At 38.0% G+C, this 17,753-nt stretch overlaps 1 protein-coding gene and 1 non-coding gene across 2 annotated transcripts; both read right to left on the bottom strand.

Moving 5' to 3' along the window:
• Window positions 1–1,296: 1,296 nt before the first annotated feature.
• Window positions 1,297–11,450, bottom strand: pam16 (presequence translocase associated motor 16). The gene is made up of 6 exons (XM_061974177.1): window positions 11,373–11,450; window positions 10,875–11,044; window positions 10,355–10,439; window positions 3,318–3,457; window positions 1,732–1,797; window positions 1,297–1,473 (listed from the first exon to the last, which is right to left on the bottom strand). Exons 2-6 carry the CDS (start codon window positions 10,875–10,877, stop codon window positions 1,387–1,389), a joined length of 381 nt encoding a protein of 126 aa, XP_061830161.1. The 5' UTR covers window positions 10,878–11,044; window positions 11,373–11,450; the 3' UTR covers window positions 1,297–1,386.
• Window positions 11,451–15,460: 4,010 nt separating this feature from the next.
• On the bottom strand, window positions 15,461–15,532 carry trnag-ucc (transfer RNA glycine (anticodon UCC)). The gene has a single exon. It is a non-coding gene; the product is annotated as a tRNA-Gly (tRNA).
• Between the last annotated feature and the right edge of the window lie 2,221 nt (window positions 15,533–17,753).

Here is a 17,753-nt window from a genome sequence, read left to right as displayed (position 1 = left end):
AACCTAATAATGTCATTCATTTTCTCTGCCAACAGTAAATAAAAACAGCGTCTATCTATAGCTTGACATACAAATAACGACTTGAGTGTTGTTTGGGAACAGTTGATAATAGTTTGAACTTAACTCACCTTAATGTGTGTTCTTGAATGCGTATTCCATGTCGAGAGTCGTTTTGATTTGGGCTTACAAGGTAAACAACTAAAATGGATATTTCGGGCATTGTTTTTTCAAAAGCATACATTTGTCCAAATGTGACCAAGTAGACACATTGTGGGTTTCCTGGACATCGTCTACATTGCTAAAAGAAATAATTGTACGGTATATATATTTTTTAAATTGCCTGCTTGAATATTCTCTCTTCTCTTCTCCGACTCCCTCGTCATCATTTGGGATGTGCGTGTCTGTTGGGATTTCCTTACCTGGTTCGATGATCTTGCCTCTGATTGGCCTGTCCATAATGTTTTGCCCTAATCCTAACCAATCGTGACTCATCTTTGTAAACCAAACAATCATCGTGGATTTTCTTGTACGTAAACCAACCAATCACCATTGATTTTTTCCCGTATATTTTTGTCCTCTGCCTGTGGAGATGCACTAGTCCATTTTTCTCTTTTTTTTCTCTTCTTTTGTAGCAAAGCTACCCGCTACATGGGTGTAAAAATAGCTAAGCTATGGAAATCGCGATTCAGGGCTATATAAATATACTTCGATTGATCGATCGATTGATTGATTGAAAAAGCAGCGATGCTACTGGGAAATGTAGTTAAGCTACGTAGCTTTGCTACAGGTAACGAGCTACTGCCCAACACTGGGTTTAAGCCTTATAATACTGAGTCATTGAAATAATTCAACTTTTCTCATTGTAGGACTTTTTTACAAATATGACTTTATTAGCATTAAATGGCCACTATTCCCTGTGTTAATATATTTTTAAAATGATGACTTTGTTCTTTTATTTTTCTTTATTATTACTATAACATGAAGTTCTTACAAAACAAAATATTCCTCATATTATTTCTACACAATTTTTCTCTTTATTCTTGTGGGAAACAATCTTCTTACATCTATACTACAACTTTGTGGTACGATTAGTTGTCATTTCTTTCTTAAGATTTCCTGTAAAATACTTTTTCCATGAAATAATTAAGGTATGCTTATTAAAAATTGTTTTTCTGGTCATATTTTGCCTTTATTTTTTGAACAATGACAAAAAATTAATTGTAGTTTTTGTATAGTTTTGTATCATTCTTCAAATAAATCTGCTGTTTTGAACATAAAACGCAAACAGTAGAAAGGTAAAGAAAGGACAACATTTATTGGGGGTAATTTACAAGGTATGGGGGTATGGGTGGGGTGAAGACCTATGGTTGTTTTTCATACAGTAATTCATGTTTCCGTGCTTTGCTGTGAGTCCGCCTTTTGTTGTGCTTCAATATTAAGTTCCTCATCTAGACGCTCTTTAGCCCGCAACACCTGCGTACAGACAGAAAGTCACGATGGTGACTCAAGATGTTCAGATTTCTAACAGAATGACACGCGAACAATGGGATGGGAGAGGGATTAGGTTGGTGACAGGAAAATAAAGGGGTGTTTTTTATGGTCCTATTCGCACATTTTTTTGTACATATAATTCGAACATGCCTGTTTTAATGATTGCTTCAGTATTCTAAGGCAAGCTGAAAGGCAATGTAACCATAGCAACAGTGAGAACTTCTGCACATGAATACTTACTTTTGATTGTAGATAAAAGGAACCACCCACAGCTGTGTTATTCGCTTTGAAAAGATGTTCATAGTTCTGGAACATACATAAAATATAGTGTTAGCATGAAAAAATTACATTGACTTAGCTCGCTCTAAAACCACACAAGACTGAAAAATACCTCCCAAGAGCATCAAATGATTGTCTTTGTATGTGCTGTATATTTGGCTTTTTGAAAGATGTGTCCAATACCAAAAGAAGGAGCCTAAACAAAGATGTTCCATATAGAGGAAGAGTCCTGTGTTAAGGTAGTGTGCTCTACTGGTTTTATTTTTTTACTGTAGTGAACTTTTGCCATTCAACTTAAGACTGAGGGTTTTATAATTTTTACAAGGGGTGTTCCGATATCAATATTGGGGCCTTATGTATCGGCCGATTCCAATATTAATGTTATATAATATCAGCACGCACCATAGTACATTATTTTAGTATTTTGTAATGTGGAATATTGGAAAAAACTTGATCACCTCAAATTATTCAGAGAACAATAGTAGGTATGAAAAACACCAACCTTATAACAGACATACTGTGTCCTACAATTTAAAGCGGAGTAGTGATTAGTTTTTTGGCGACACCTAGTGGTCATATTGATTTAAAGTCCTGACAGTAAATTTAATCTTCCATACACATTTGTTAGTGGATACTTTCTAGTACGATTCTACCTCTGAAAATCTGTATCTGTAAGTAATATAAAACTATATTTGTTTAATACTTATTTGTGTGTATGACTGAAACTTTGTTCGATTAAGGACAGTTGCGTTATTAAGTTATGTCTAGCTTTTTAGCCTAGCAACTAGTAGCCTTAGGACTGCTTTTATCGGAGATTTTACATGCAAATTGGCATGTTTATTTGTTAGTATTGGACCAAATCTGCAGAGACTCCTCCCACCCCCACCAAGGACTGTTTTCTCTGCTGGACTCTAGAAAGAGGTTCAGCAATCTCCGTAGCAGAACCTCCAGGTTCTGTAACAGCTTCTTCCCTCAGGCCAAAAGACTCTTGAACACATCATAATAATTCCCTCAATTCCCCCCAAAAAACGGATTAACTCGATAGAATATAAAGACAATATAACATACATTCCTAAACGTGGATGCATATGCAAAAGTGCAATATATGTATCTGTACAGTAATCTATTTATTTATATCTGCACCTTATAGCTCTTTTATCCTGCACTACAACGAGCTAATGCAACTAAATTTTGTTCTTATCTGTACTGTAAAGTTCAAATTTGAATGACAATAAAAGGAAGTCTAAAAATAAAAGGAAGTCTAATATCTACATTTTCCAATATCAATATAGGATCTGGACATCAAAATTATACTGTCTATTGGCAACAGGGGTTAACTTTTTTACTGGAATGAATGCCAAAATTAATAAAATGTTTGATGATGCAATGTATTTTTTACATTATTGGAAATAACTGAACTTGTCTGCTGAAATGTACATAAAAACATTTCTTACAGATGTTATATCACGTCATTAAACCTTCTTTGTGTTTGTTTGCACTTATGTTGGGGCCAAAATTAGCAGACATGTTGACAGTGTGTTTTTCACCTTCTGGATTTCCTCTGGGTTTAATGAAAAGGTGTTGAGAATCTGATGTGCCTCCGTTAAGCTCATCCCACTGATACTGGTTGCGGCTGCTGAATGCTGACCTGCGGAGGTGCCTCTTGCCCGCGCTGCCGCCTGACTCGCTGCACACACAGAAATACATGACAGCCATGCATAATAGAATAACTCTGATTACCAATTCAATACCAATCCTAGTCATTTTATCACGCTAAATTAACCCTCCTGAAAAATGCCCACTCATCTCCCCCACTACTCTGAGTAAGGGATAGCATAACTCGGAATGTACGCTTTTTCAACGCCATTACTTGCTGATATGCCAGCTTGCTGACCCGCTGGTAACTTGGCTCCTTGTACATGTTGGTTCTGATTAGACGGGAAGACATCACTTACAACAAACCAAAATGAATTTCGAAGTCCTCTTCAGCCTGCTGGAATAAACGCTTTAAATTATATTATTTCATAAAACTACTTAAGTTGTTTGTAGAACTATTGCATTGTTTTATGAATAATATATTTTCTTACAAAGTTATTTTTTCTTTTTTAATGTTAAAAAACTGCTTTTAGATTAAATTGATCTGAATGAATTTTAATGGGCCTGACCTACTGTATGTAAGATATGAGTGTTTTGAGTTACAAGCTTGGTCATGGAACCAATTTAACTCTTAAAGGGGAACTGCACCTTTTTTTTTTTTATATAAATAAAGTGGATTGGATTGGATAGTTTCGCCCGACAAGCTTCAATCAATCAAAGTTTATTTATATAGCCCTTAATCACAAGTGTCTCAAAGGGCTGCACAAGCCACAACGACATCCTCGGCTCAGATCCCACATCAAGGCAAGAAAAAACTCAACCCAATGGGATACAATGAGAAACCTTGGAGGGGACCGCAGATGTGGTGACCCTCCACATGGGCGACCGGTGCAATGGATGTCGAGTGGATAATGTGAGAGTCCAGTCCTAAGTGGGGCCAGCAGTCTCTCACCCATACAGTGAAAGGATGAGGACATAATACGAGAAGTGGGTCAGCTTTGACAGTCAATTTAGCCCGGAAATAGCGAAAAAGACGCTTGGTTCCACCTAGGGCTGGGCGATATATCGATATACTCGGGTTTGTCTCTCTGCGATATAGAAAATGACTATATCGTGATATTCGAGTATACGTTCTCACGCAGTTGCTTTTAGCTGCGGGGCATTAAACTGCATGCGTTTCTCACTCTTTCCTGTCTCTCCTTCTCACAGAGACTTAAACCAAGCGCACCTTCTTACATACTGTCACGTGAGGAACGTCACACGCTCCCGCGGAGCAGACAGGTAGCGACATGGTAATGTTAGCTGTGATGCTAACAGCTAACGGTGTGGTTTGAGTGGTAATACGAGAGAGAGAAGGTGCGAATCTGGTAAGAAATGGAGGAATAATTCATTCCCAAGAAAAACAGCACGGGGTCCATTGTCTGATGGTGGTTTGGCTTCAAGCGGGAATATGTCTTTACATGTCAACATCTCCGTTCGGTGCCACACCAACTAAATGCCGAAGCAACTATTTCCACATCAACACCGTAAGACATATACTATTTGATATGCAGCTCATTTTTATGTGACACGTATTGAAATATCTTGTGTGACATCATGCACAAAAGTGCACTTTATTTGTTTTAAACTATTGTAGTGGCGTTTTGTACAAAAAGTGCACTTTAATTTAGTGTGGTTTTGAAATGTCATCTTAGTGACATCATGCACAAAAGTGCACTTATAGCTTCTTTTAAAATGTCTCTGACAATCTTGCACTTTCAGTTTTGGAAATGACATGAATATTTGTGCCACTGCTTAATAAATGTTTAATAAATACAGTTTTGCTAAATTGACTTAGTTGTGATTTCCCTCTCTGCATGAAAGTTTAAAATGAGCATATATTAATGCAGTATGAACAAGAATGTTTTAATGTAGACACATAGAATCATCATACTGCTGTGATTATATGCATCAAGTGTTCATTCAAGGCCAAGGCAAAATATCGAGATAGATGTTGTGTATCGCGATATGGCCTAAAAATATTGAGATATTAAAAAAAGGCCATATCGCCCAGCCCTAGTTCCACCTCTATTTTTCTTTGCAAGGATTACGATTAATTCTTCATCTAAACGTGAATATGTGAACATCTTATCCGTCGGCATCCCGGTGAGAGCAGAAATTGTAAATTGGTCAGCTTTGACAGCCAATTTAGACCCGGAAATAGCGAAAAAGACGCTTGGTTCCACCTCTATTTTTCTCCGCAAGGATTACGATTAATTCTTCATCTAAACGTGAATAGATGAACATTTTTTCCGTCGGCATCCCGGTGAGAGCAGAAATTGTAAATTGAAGTTGGTCAGCTTTGACAGCCAATTTAGCGTGATAAGACGCTTGGTTCCACCTCTATTTTTCTTTGGGAGAATTATGATTAATTCTTCATCTAAACATGAATATATGATCTAGGGCTGGGCGATATAGCGATATATTTTGGATTTGTCTCTGTGCGATATAGAAAATGACTGCGTGGCGCAGTGGAAGAGCGGCCGTGCGCGACCCGAGGGTCCCTGGTTCAATCCCCACCTAGTACCAACCTCGTCATGTCCGTTGTGTCCTGAGCAAGACACTTCACCCTTGCTCCTGATGGGTGCTGGTTAGCGCCTTGCATGGCAGCTCCCTTCATCAGTGTGTGAATGTGTGTGTGAATGGGTAAATGTGGAAGTAGTGTCAAAGCGCTTTGAGTACCTTGAAGGTAGAAAAGCGCTATACAAGTACAACCCATTTATCATTTATATTGTGACATTCGAGTATACGTTCTCACACAGTTGCTTTTAGCTGCGGGCATTACACTACATGCTCTTCCCACTCTTTCTTGTCTCTCCTTCTCACAGAGACGTAAAACAAGCGCACCTTCTTACATACGTCACATACGTATACGCCCTCACGGAGCAGAGAGGTAGCGGCATGGGTAACGTTAGCTGTGGTGCGAGTGGTAATACGAGAGAAAAAAGGTGCGAATCTGGTAACAAATGAAGGAAGAATTAATTCCTAAGAAAAACAGCACGGGGTCCATCGTCTGGCGGTGGTTTGGCTTCAAGTGGGAATATGTCGAACAGACAACCGTAATTTGTCAAGTGTGGGGCAAAAGCGTTGCTACAAAAAGTAGCATTACTGCTAATATGTAGTATTATTTGAAAAGTCACCTGCTAGAGAATGAAGAGTGCTTACTCCGCATGTCAACATCTCCGTTCGGTGCCACACCAACAAAATGCTGAGGCAACCATTTCCACATCTTGCACTTTCTGTTTTGAAATGACATGAATGTTTGTGCCACTGCTTAATAACTGTTTAATAAATACAGTTTTGCTAAATTGACTTAGTTGTGAATTCACCTCTCTGTATGAAAGTTTAAAATGAGCATATATTAATGCAGTATGAACAAGAATGTTTTAATGGAGACACATAGAATCGTCATACTGCTGTGATTATATGCATCAAGTGTTCATTCAAGGCTAAAGCAAAATATCGAGATATATATCATGTATCGTGACATGGCCTAAAAATATTTGAGATATAAATAAAAGGCCATATCGCCCAGCCCTAGTTCCACCTCTATTTTTCTTTGCGAGGATTACGACTAATTCTTCATCTTAACATGAATGTATGAACATCTTATCTATCGACATCCCGGTGAGAGCAGAAATTGTAAATTGGTCAGCTTTGACAGCCAATTTAGACCCGGAAATAGCGGGAAAAGACGCTTGGTTCCACCTCTATTTTGCTTTGCGAGGATTATAATTAATTATTCATCTAAACATGAATATATGAACTAGGGCTGCAAATAAAGATTCATTTGATAATCTGTTGATTATTACTTCGATTAATCGATTAATAATCGGATAAAAGAGACAAACTACATTTCTATCCTTTCCAGTATTTTATTGAAAAAAAACAGCATACTGGCACCATACTTATTCTGATTACTTTTTCTCAGCTGTTTGTACATGTTGCAGTTTATAAATAAAGGCTTATAAAAAAATTGCCTCTGTGCATGCGCATAGCATAGATCCAACGAATCGATGACTACATTAATCGCCAACTATTTTTATAATCGATTTTATTCGATTTAATCGATTAGTTGTTGCAGCCCTAATATGAACATCTTATTAGTCGGCATCCCGGTGAGAGCAGAAATTGTAAATTGGTCAGCTTTGACAGCCAATTTAGACCCGGAAATAGCGAAAACGACGCTAGGTTTCACCTCTATTTTTCTTAGCGAGAATTACGACTAATTCTTCATCTAAACGTGAATATATGAACATCTTATCCGTCGGCATCCCGGTGAGAGCAGAAATTGTAAATTGAAGTTGGTCAGCTTTGACAGCCAATTTAGACCCAGAAATAGTGAAAAAGACGCTTGGTTCCACCTCTATTTTTCTTTGCGAGGATTACGATTAATTCTTCATCTAAACGTGAATATATGAACATCTTATCCGTCGGCATCCCGGTGAGCGGAGAAATTGTAAATTGGTCAGCTTTGACAGCCAATTTAGACCTGGAAATAGCGAAAAAGACGGTTGGTACCACCTCTATTTTTTTTTTAAGCAAGGATTACGATTAATTCTTCATCTAAACGTGAATATATGAACATCTTATCCGTCGACATCCCGGTGAGAGCAACAATTGTAAATTGGTCAGCTTTGACAGCCAATTTAGACCCGGAAATTGCGGAAAAAACGCTTGGTCCCACCTCTATTTTTCTTTGCAAGGATTACGATTAATTCTTCATCAAAACGTGAATATACGAACATCTTATCTGTCGGCATCTCGGTGAGAGTGAAAATTGTAAATTGGTCAGCTTTGACAGCCAATTTAAACCCGGAAATAGCGGGAAAAGACACTTGTTCCACCTCTATTTTTCTTTGCGAGGATTATGATTAATTCTTCATCTAAACATGAATATATGAACTAGGGCTGCAACTAACGATTAATTTGATAATCGATTAATCTGTTGATTATTACTTCGATTAATAATCGGATAAAAGAGACAAACTACATTTCTATCCTTTCCAGTATTTTATTGGAAAAAAACAGCATACTGGCACCATACTTATTTTCATCATTGTTTCTCAGCTGTTTGTACATGTTGCAGTTTATAAATAAAGGTTTATAAAAAAAAAAAAGTAAAATAAAAAATTGCCTCTGCGCATGACTAAATTAATCGCCAACTATTTTTATAATCGATTTAATCGATTAGTTGTTGCAGCCCTAATATGAACATCTTATTAGTCGGCATCCCGGTGAGAGCAGAAATTGTAAATTGGTCAGCTTTGACAGCCAATTTAGACCCGGAAATAGCAAAAATGACGCTTGGTTCCACCTCTATTTTTCTTAGCGAGAATTACAACTACCGTATTTTCCGCACTATAAGCCGCCCCGAGTTATTAGCCGCACCTTCAATGAATGGCATATTTAAAAACCAGCGTTCTAACAACTCTGTCCCAAAATGTACGCAAATGTGCAATCACAAACATAGTAAAATTCAAAATAGTGCAGAGCAATAGCAACATAACGTTGCTCGAACGTTAATGTCACAACACACAAAATAAACATAGCGCTCACTTTCTGAAGTTATTCTTCATTCGTAAATCCTTCCTCTTCGGTGTCCGAATTGAAAAGTGTGTGTATAAGGTAAGACATATTATCTGGCACTTTGTTTCGCAATATTATGCAAACACAACTTTTCTTACCTTCTGGTACCTGCTGATCTGTATTTGGGGCGGGTGGTTGCTTACAGTAGAAGAAGAAGCGCTTCCTGTTCTATGGGGGCGGGTGCTTACCTTGGCGGTTGCTTGCGTAGAAGAAGAAGCGCTTCCTGTTCTACCGGGAAAAAAGATGGCGGCTGTTTACCGAAGTTGCGAGACCTAAACTTTATGAAAATGAATCTTAATATTTATCCATATATAAAGCGCACCGGGTTAAAAGCCGCACTGTCAGCTTTTGAGTAAATTTGTGGTTTTTAGGTGCGGCTAATGGTGCGGAAAATACGGTAATTCTTCATCTAAACGTGAATATATGAACATCTTATCCGTCGGCATCCCGGTGAGAGCAGAAATTGTAAATTGAAGTTGGTCAGCTTTGCCAGCCAATTTAGACCCGGAAATAGCGGGAAAAGACGCTTGGTTCCACCTTCATTTTTCTTTGCGAGTATCATTATTAGAGATGTCCGATGTTGGCCGATAAATGCGTTAAAATGTAATATCGGAAATGATCGGTATCGTTTTTTTTTTTGGATTAAATCAACATAAAAAACACAAGATACACTTTCAATTAGTGCACCAACCCAAAAAACCTCCCTCCCCCATTTACACTCATTCACACAAAAGGGTTGTTTCTTTTTGTTATTAATATTCTGGTTCCTAAATTATATATCAATATATATCAATACAGTCTGCAAGGGATAAAGTCCATAAGCACACATGATTGTGCGTGCTGCTGGTCCACTAATAGTACTAACTTTAACAGTTAATTTTACTAATTTTCATTAATTACTAGTTTCTATGTAACTGTTTTTATATTGTTTTACTTTCTTTTTTATTCAAGAAAATGTTTTTAATTTATTTATCTTATTTTATTTTGTTTATTTTTTAAAAAAAAGTACCTTATCTTCACCATACCTGGTTGTCCAAATTAGACATAATAATGTGTTAATTCCACGACTGTATATATCGGTTGATATCGGTTTCGGTAATTAAAGAGTTGGACAATATCGGAATATCGGATATCGGCAAAAAGCCATTATCGGACATCCCTAATTATTATTAATTCTTCATCTAAACATGAATATATGATCATCTTATTAGTTGGCATCCCGGAGAGAGGAGAAATTGTAAATTAAAAGAGTTTTTGATGTTTGTTGGCTATAATGGCTCTCATTTATTCCTTGTTAGCATGCATGATTAAAAGAAACATGTGTTTTTGTCTTACATAAGGATTGTGAATGACAGCTTACCTGCAAATTCTTGCTGTAAAGCCCGAGCAAAAGCACGACCAACCACCTGAATTCCCATCACGATGACTTGTGCTAAATATTTAGCCTGTGGAAAACAATGGAATAATCTTTTAACACACCCATGACAACAATAATGTAGTAAGTGTGACCTGGAGATCTTGGTTTCTGGATTATAAACACAGTATATTACTGGACTTAAAAAATAAACTGACTCACAACTAGTCTTGCTGTCATTTAGCAGCATTACATATCATTTAGCAGCATTACATAACAATGACAAGTGACTGATTCCATTTTAGGCATAACTGGACCTGAATTAATACAACATAACAATGTTTTCACAAGCCACTAACTCCATTAAAGAGTCACGTACATTGAATAACATGAGGCAGGAAGAAGACGCTATTCTGATGACTTAAGCGAGGCTACGATAACATCTCTCGCTAAAGCTAACAGCTAAAAACAACAGAAAGGGAAACTTTGAGTTTAAATTCAATTAAAAAAATTAAAATGTTCTTACCATTTATAACGGTTTATGCGTCCTTTTGAGGACGAAGTCTTGTTTTCACATGCAGGAAGAGCGTGAAGGTTAGGCGAGTGTCGAAGTTCACAGATGCATGGAGGTATTGAAGTCTAAAGACACTGCCGCATGTGGCCGGGAGGAAGAACTGCATCGTGGGGTTCCACGCTCTGCATTGAGTTTGATTGATTGAAACTTGTATTAGTAGATTGCACAGTACAGTAAATATTCCGTACAATTGACCACTAAATAGTAACAACCGAATACGTTTTTAAACTTGTTCAAGCCGGGGTCCACGTTAATTCAATTCATTTCAGTTGTTTACATCAGTGTTTTTCAACCTTTTTTGAGCCAAGGCACATTTTTTTCATTGAAAAATTCCAGTGGGACACTATCCCATCCTTGTGTGCCAAACGTGTCACTTATTAGCAATATAAGCTTAATAATACACCAAAAGAAAGCTTATTGTCTTTTTCTGCCTTTTATTCCCGCTCTTACCTTTTCCACTTCCAGGTGTCCAACACACAACACATGTCATCATATCCTGTGTCCCCCGCCCTTAAAGTTCCCCTTACAATGGTTCCGCTATTGTCCTGTGACCCGAGTAACCAATACATGACTGACACCACCAGCAGAAAATGTTAAAAAAGAAACTCAATAGCCTACATTGACAATATAAAGTGGGACCAAGTCATCGTTTTGCAAGTCACAAGTAGGTCTCAAGTCTTTGCCCTCAAGTCCCGAGTCAAGTCCAAAGTCAAGACTGGAAAGTCTCAAGTCAAGTCCCAAGTCCTGCATTTTGAGTTTCGAGTCCTTTCGAGTCCTTTTAACCATAGACTAATATATTTACACAGATTGTGTATGCTTTTAAAACCCTGTATTTATTTATTAAAACAAGTGCATTAGAAATTGCAGGAAAGAAAATAGTGCTGACATTGCACTTCATAATAGCACTATTAACCAGTCATTTTAAACATTTAACTCATTCCTTTACAGAATAAACACATTTGAAAAAACAAGTGCAACTATACTTATTTGCACAAAAGTGTTAACATTGTATTTCCATGGCATATTGCATTGTAACTAGTTCCACAGCAGTTTCTATCCTGTTCTTACCTTATCTCATTGATCTCATCTCATACTGTATGTGTGTTGATGTGTGCATACCAGTGATGTGTGCATACCAGTGTGTGCATACCAGTGACGTGCAGTCACTAGAGGCATTTTTTTTCTTTCCATGATGGCAGGTGAGGCCCCGCCTCACCTGCCATCATGGAAAGAAAAAAAATGTAAAAAGAAAAACAATTAATTAAATTGTTATATGTATGCAGTGATTATACTATAAAGTTATTTTCCATTTAACTTCACCAGTTTTAGATGATTTTTATTCAAAATCGCTGAATTTTCACATTTGCCGTTCAAATACTGAGAAGAGACGGTGCGGTGAACAGCAGCCAGTTGAGGCACGTCACTCAGTGCCTCAACAAGGACGGACTCGGCTAACTGCTGGCCTGCTGTGCAGTGAGACTGTATTGCTATATGAATTATATTATATATTTCCATAGTTTAGTTAGCTGAGGTATATAATGTACAGTGTATTTTGTCAACAACTGTATGTCCATCCATCCATCCATTTTCTACCGCTTATTCCCTTTGGGGTCGCGGGGGGCGCTGGAGCCTATCTCAGCTACAATCGGGCGGAAGGCGGGGTACACCCTGGACAAGTCGCACAACTGTATGTGTGTAACGTATTTCTTGTGCTGAGCGATCATAAAACGGCTGCAAAAGACGCACTGGCTGAGGCTCCAGTAGCCCCGCCTCCTGCACCCCCGCCGTAGAATTGTTATATCAACTAAAGCCCACACTTAAACTTTCCACGTGCAAGATTGAATCTATTTAAAAAAGTTATTTCATAAGAAGCCAAAAAGTGCAAAAACAGTAATGTTCGTGTTGGAGGAGTTGTGAATGACTGCAGGGCCACAACATTAGGTACACCTGCAGACTGCAGGTGTATCTAGTTCACAACTCCTCCAACACGAACATTATTGTTTTTGCACTTTTTGGCTTCTTATTAAATAACTTTTGTAACCTATTTTTATGGGCTTTCCTCTTTGTGATGTTAAGTTCCTGTTATGCGCTGTTATACAGTATATGCCTTGAGCTCTTATTTTGAAGGCGCTAAGAGCGGAAGTCATGACATGGAGTGGAGCGGAGGTTTTTGAAAGAAGGTAAATAAAGTGGTCCTCGTGTAAACTGGAGCCTCCGTGTTTGTTATTTTGTAGTTTCATACAGTATAGGCGACATTAATAAACCCTCGGTTACACTTTTTTAAACAGATTCAATCTTGCACGTGGAAAGTTTAAGTGAGGGCTTTAGTTGTGGACTTCATTTATAAGTAAAGGTAAGACCATAATAACGTTTTTTTAATTAAATGTGCTTTTTTGTGTGCTACAGTTTGTATGTGTAAAGTTAAAGTTAAGTTAAAGTACCAATGATTGTCACACACACACACTAGGTGTGGTGAAATTTGTCCTCTGCATTTGACCCATCCCCTTGTTCACCCCCTGGGAGGTGAGGGGAGCAGTGGGCAGCAGCGGCGCCGCGCCCGGGAATCATTTTTGGTGATTCAACCCCCAATTCCAACCCTTGATGCTGAGTGCCAAGCAGGGAAGAATGCTGGTATGAGCTTTTAAACATAACCCGTTAACTGCTGCCAATCAAATGGTGAATAAGATACTCTTTAGGGTTCATATGTTTGTAAATCTGACTGTGATGAAGTCAGTGCCTCACCAGCCATCAACCTCACCGCACGTCACTGGTGCATACACATGAAAAGCATAACAAATACATGAACATAATGCACAGAGTTGTACTTTTTAGATGTCAGGACCCTATGCAATATGTACACATATTCTTAATATAGTATACATTTTAACTGACCTTTATTTGACTATATTTGTCTTTTTGTAGGAGGCTAAAATACGCGGTGCTGCTGACCGCCGTCTAACGTTACGTTACTGTGTGTGATACATTGACTAACGTAACGTTATGTGTAGGTACCTCATGCAACCCTGCTCAAAAAAATCACTTGACAAAAAGTATGAATAAGGTAGCGAACTGCAGTGGACGCAACAGATTGCTGTGTTTGCAATGACGTTATAACCATAGACATCTTATAAGTAGACGCAGCATTGGCTGCTGTGACGCGAGAAATTCGGCCGCCATCTTGAAGTGGTGATGAGGAGCGGGTGAGCACCCTAAACTGACAGTTGACGGGCGTTATAGCTCGGTTGGTAGAGTGGCCGTGCCAGCAACTTGAGGGTTCCAGGTTCGATTCCCGCGTCTGCCATCCTAGTCACTGCCGTTGTGTCCTTGGGCAAGACACTTTACCCAACTGCTCCCAGTGCCACCCACACTGGTTTAGATGTACCTTAGATATTGGGTTTCACTATGTAAAGCGCTTTGAGTCACTAGAGAAAAGCGCTATATAAATATAATTCACTCACAGTTGACAGGTAGAAAACAAAGATGCAAAATGTTTCTATTTTATTTTTTTTATTTTTTTCAGTGTACATGAATGAAGGTGTGTGTTGCTGAACCCAACTTGGACATTATCTGGACTGGACCTGGTTTTAAAAAAAACCTTTAAACGAAGCTAATTTCATTTCCAACCAGGTCTGGTGAAGATAAGGTCCCTTTTTTTTATTTTTTTTTATTTTTTTTTAGATAAGATAAATAAATATTTTCTTGGATAAAAAAAGAAAGTAAAACAATATAAAAATAATTACATTAAAAAAAAAAAAAAGTAATTAAATGAAAATGTTAGTGAACCAGCAGCACAAACAATCAAGTGTGCTTCAGGGACTGTGTCCCTTGCAGAAGTGTTGTCCATGTTGTGGGAACCAGAATATTGGTAGCAGAAAGAAACAACCCCTTTTTGTGTGAGTGGGTGTGTATGAGTGTGAATGGGGGAGGGAGGTTTTTTTTTTTGGGTTGATGCGACTAGTTGAAAGTGAATCGTGTGTTTTTTTCTATGTTGATTTAAGTAAAAAACCCCAAAAAAACAAAGATGCCGGGCTGGTGTTCAGCGTTTTCCTGCTCAAATGAGCGGACTGTTGAAAATAGGAATCGGAGTATTACTTTTCACAAGTAAGATTGAACATTAAGGTACTATTGGTTGTATTTTGTGAAAATAATATTTCCACAGAGCAAAGATCTTCAATAGTACTGAAATCGTAGCCGCTAGCAAACAAGAGTATGACCATAATAGAATTGCTTGTCATTGAAATTAATACAATTTTAAAATGTCATACTTGAATAACATAAAGTTGAAATAAATGATGAAGATAAAGATTGTAAAAGCTAACAGGGGTAAAGGTTAGGACCACAGTCCAGATTGTGTGTGTGTGTGGGTGTGGGTGGGTGGGGGGGGTGATTGATTGATTTGATTGAAACTTTTATTAGTAGATTGCACAGTCTCGTACAAATTTCGTATAATTGACCACTAATACCACCCGAATAAGTTTTCTAACTTGTTTAAGTCGGGGTCCAAGTAAATCAATTCATGGTAAAAATAGATCAAGCCATGCATTGGCTGGGAATCGAACCCATGTCAACTGCTTGGAAGGCAGCTATGCTAACCACTATACCACCAATGCCACCAACAATCAGATGGACAGTGGCTAGACAGTATTATACAGGCCTAAATTTAGTCATACATATAAAACAATCACTGTAAACATGATCACTTAAGGGAAGAATGTAACACAAAGTGAAAGTGTCAAGACAGAATAAACCCTCTGCTGCTGCAGCAACAGATACAGTCTATAGGTCTCTAAGATATATAGATATCTAATGTATTCATACATTGTTTATGTAGGATATACGCATGTATATATACAACCTAATCATATTGTTTCTTGAATTTTAAAAAAGATGACCGTTTTTTCCCCCTTCTCTGGGATTATATTCCCAGTTTTGATCTCGGACGTCTGGTCACTTATAGCATATAAGAATATTCTATTACTGTTAATCAAACTATGAATAATAAAACACGCCAAAACATGTCTCCTTTATCATAGCTACACGTATGACAAAAAAACGCGTGAAAATCTGTGGTATTCAGTGAGGTAAAATGAATTAAATGTGCTGACAGTTCATTACTCCTGCCAAATGAAATGCACTGAGTGGAGCGGATCACCACTCCAAGATGGCGGCCCCGCGTCTCGTCAGCCCCAGTAGGCATTAGCACTCAATGCTGCGTCTACTTATAACAGTGTTTTTCAACCTTTTTTGAGCCAAGGCACATTTTTTGCGTTGAAAAAATCCGGAGGCACACCACCAGCAGAAATCATTAAAAAACGAAACTCAGTTGACAGTAAAAAGCCGTTGTCGCAATTGTTGGATATGAATTCAAATATAACCAACCATGCATCACTATAGTTCTTATCTCAAAGTAGGTGTACTGTCACGACCTGTCACATCACGCCGTGACTTATTTGGAGTTTTTTTTGCTGTTTTCCTGTGTGTAGTGTTTTAGTTCTTGTCTTGCGCTCCTATTTTGGTGGCTTTTTCTCTTTCTTTGGTATTTTCCTGTAGCAGTTTCATGTCTTCCTTTGAGCGATATTTCCCGCATCTACTTTGTTTTTATCCTTCTTCGTGGGGACATTGTCGATTGTCATGTCATGTTCGGATGGACATTGTGGACGCCGTCTTTGCTCCACAGTAAGTCTTTGCTGTCGTCCAGCATTCTGTTTTTGTTTACTTTGTAGCCAGTTCAGTTTTAGTTTCGTTCTGCATAGCCTTCCCTAATCTTCAATGCCTTTTTCTTAGGGGCACTCACCTTTTGTTTATTTTTGGTTTAAGAATTAGACACCTTTTTACCTGCACGCTGCCTCCCGCTGTTTACGACATCTACAAAACAATTAGCTACCTGCTGCCACCTACTGATATGGAAGAGTATTACCCGGTTACTCTGCCGAGCTCTAGACAGCACCGACACTCAACAACAACACATCATTTGCAGACTATAACTACTGGTTTGCAAAAAATATTTTTTACCCAAAATAGGTGAAATTAGATCATCTCCCACGGCACACCAGACTGTATCTCACGGCACACTAAGCCGCGGCACAGTGGTTGAAAAACACTGACTTATAAGATGTCTATGGTCCAACACACAACACATGTCATCATATCCTGTGTCCCCCACCCTTAAGTTACCCTTACAATGGTTCCGGTATTGTCCTGTGACCCGAGTAACCAATACATGACTGACACCACCAGCAGAAAATATTATAAAAGAAACTCAATAGCCCATATTGACAATATAAAGTCGTTCTCATCAAATACCTGACGCAATTGTTCGATATGACTTCAAACCATAACCGTCATTAGTTAGGCTACCACATACTTGCCAACCCTCCCGAATTTTTCGGGAGACTCCCGAAATTCAGCGCCTCTCCCGAAAACCTCCCGGGACAAATATTCTCCCGAAAATCTCCCGATTTTCAGCCGGAACTGGAAGCCACGCTCCCTCCAGCTCCATGCGGACCTGAGTGAGGACAGTCTTTTTTCATGACGGGAGGACAACAGGGTGACAAGAACTAAATCATCCAGACTAGAGATACAGTAAATTGTATTATTATGCTTATTTTACCTAAAAATAAATATATTTATTAATTAAAAAAAAAAAAACTAAATACATTTTTTATTTTTTTTATTTTGCTAAAAACATCAAAATTAATTGTATTTTTATTTGTATTTTTTCGTGACTCCTTATTACATCCAGCCATAGAATTATACATTAAAATAAACATATTTGAAATAATTGATTTTAAATTATCATAATAATTCATTTAAAATGACCATATTTAATTA

Source organism: Nerophis lumbriciformis, linkage group LG22 (assembly GCF_033978685.3).
Source record: "Nerophis lumbriciformis linkage group LG22, RoL_Nlum_v2.1, whole genome shotgun sequence".
Lineage (NCBI taxonomy): Eukaryota > Metazoa > Chordata > Actinopteri > Syngnathiformes > Syngnathidae > Nerophis > Nerophis lumbriciformis.
This window is presented reverse-complemented; position numbering and strand designations above follow the sequence as displayed.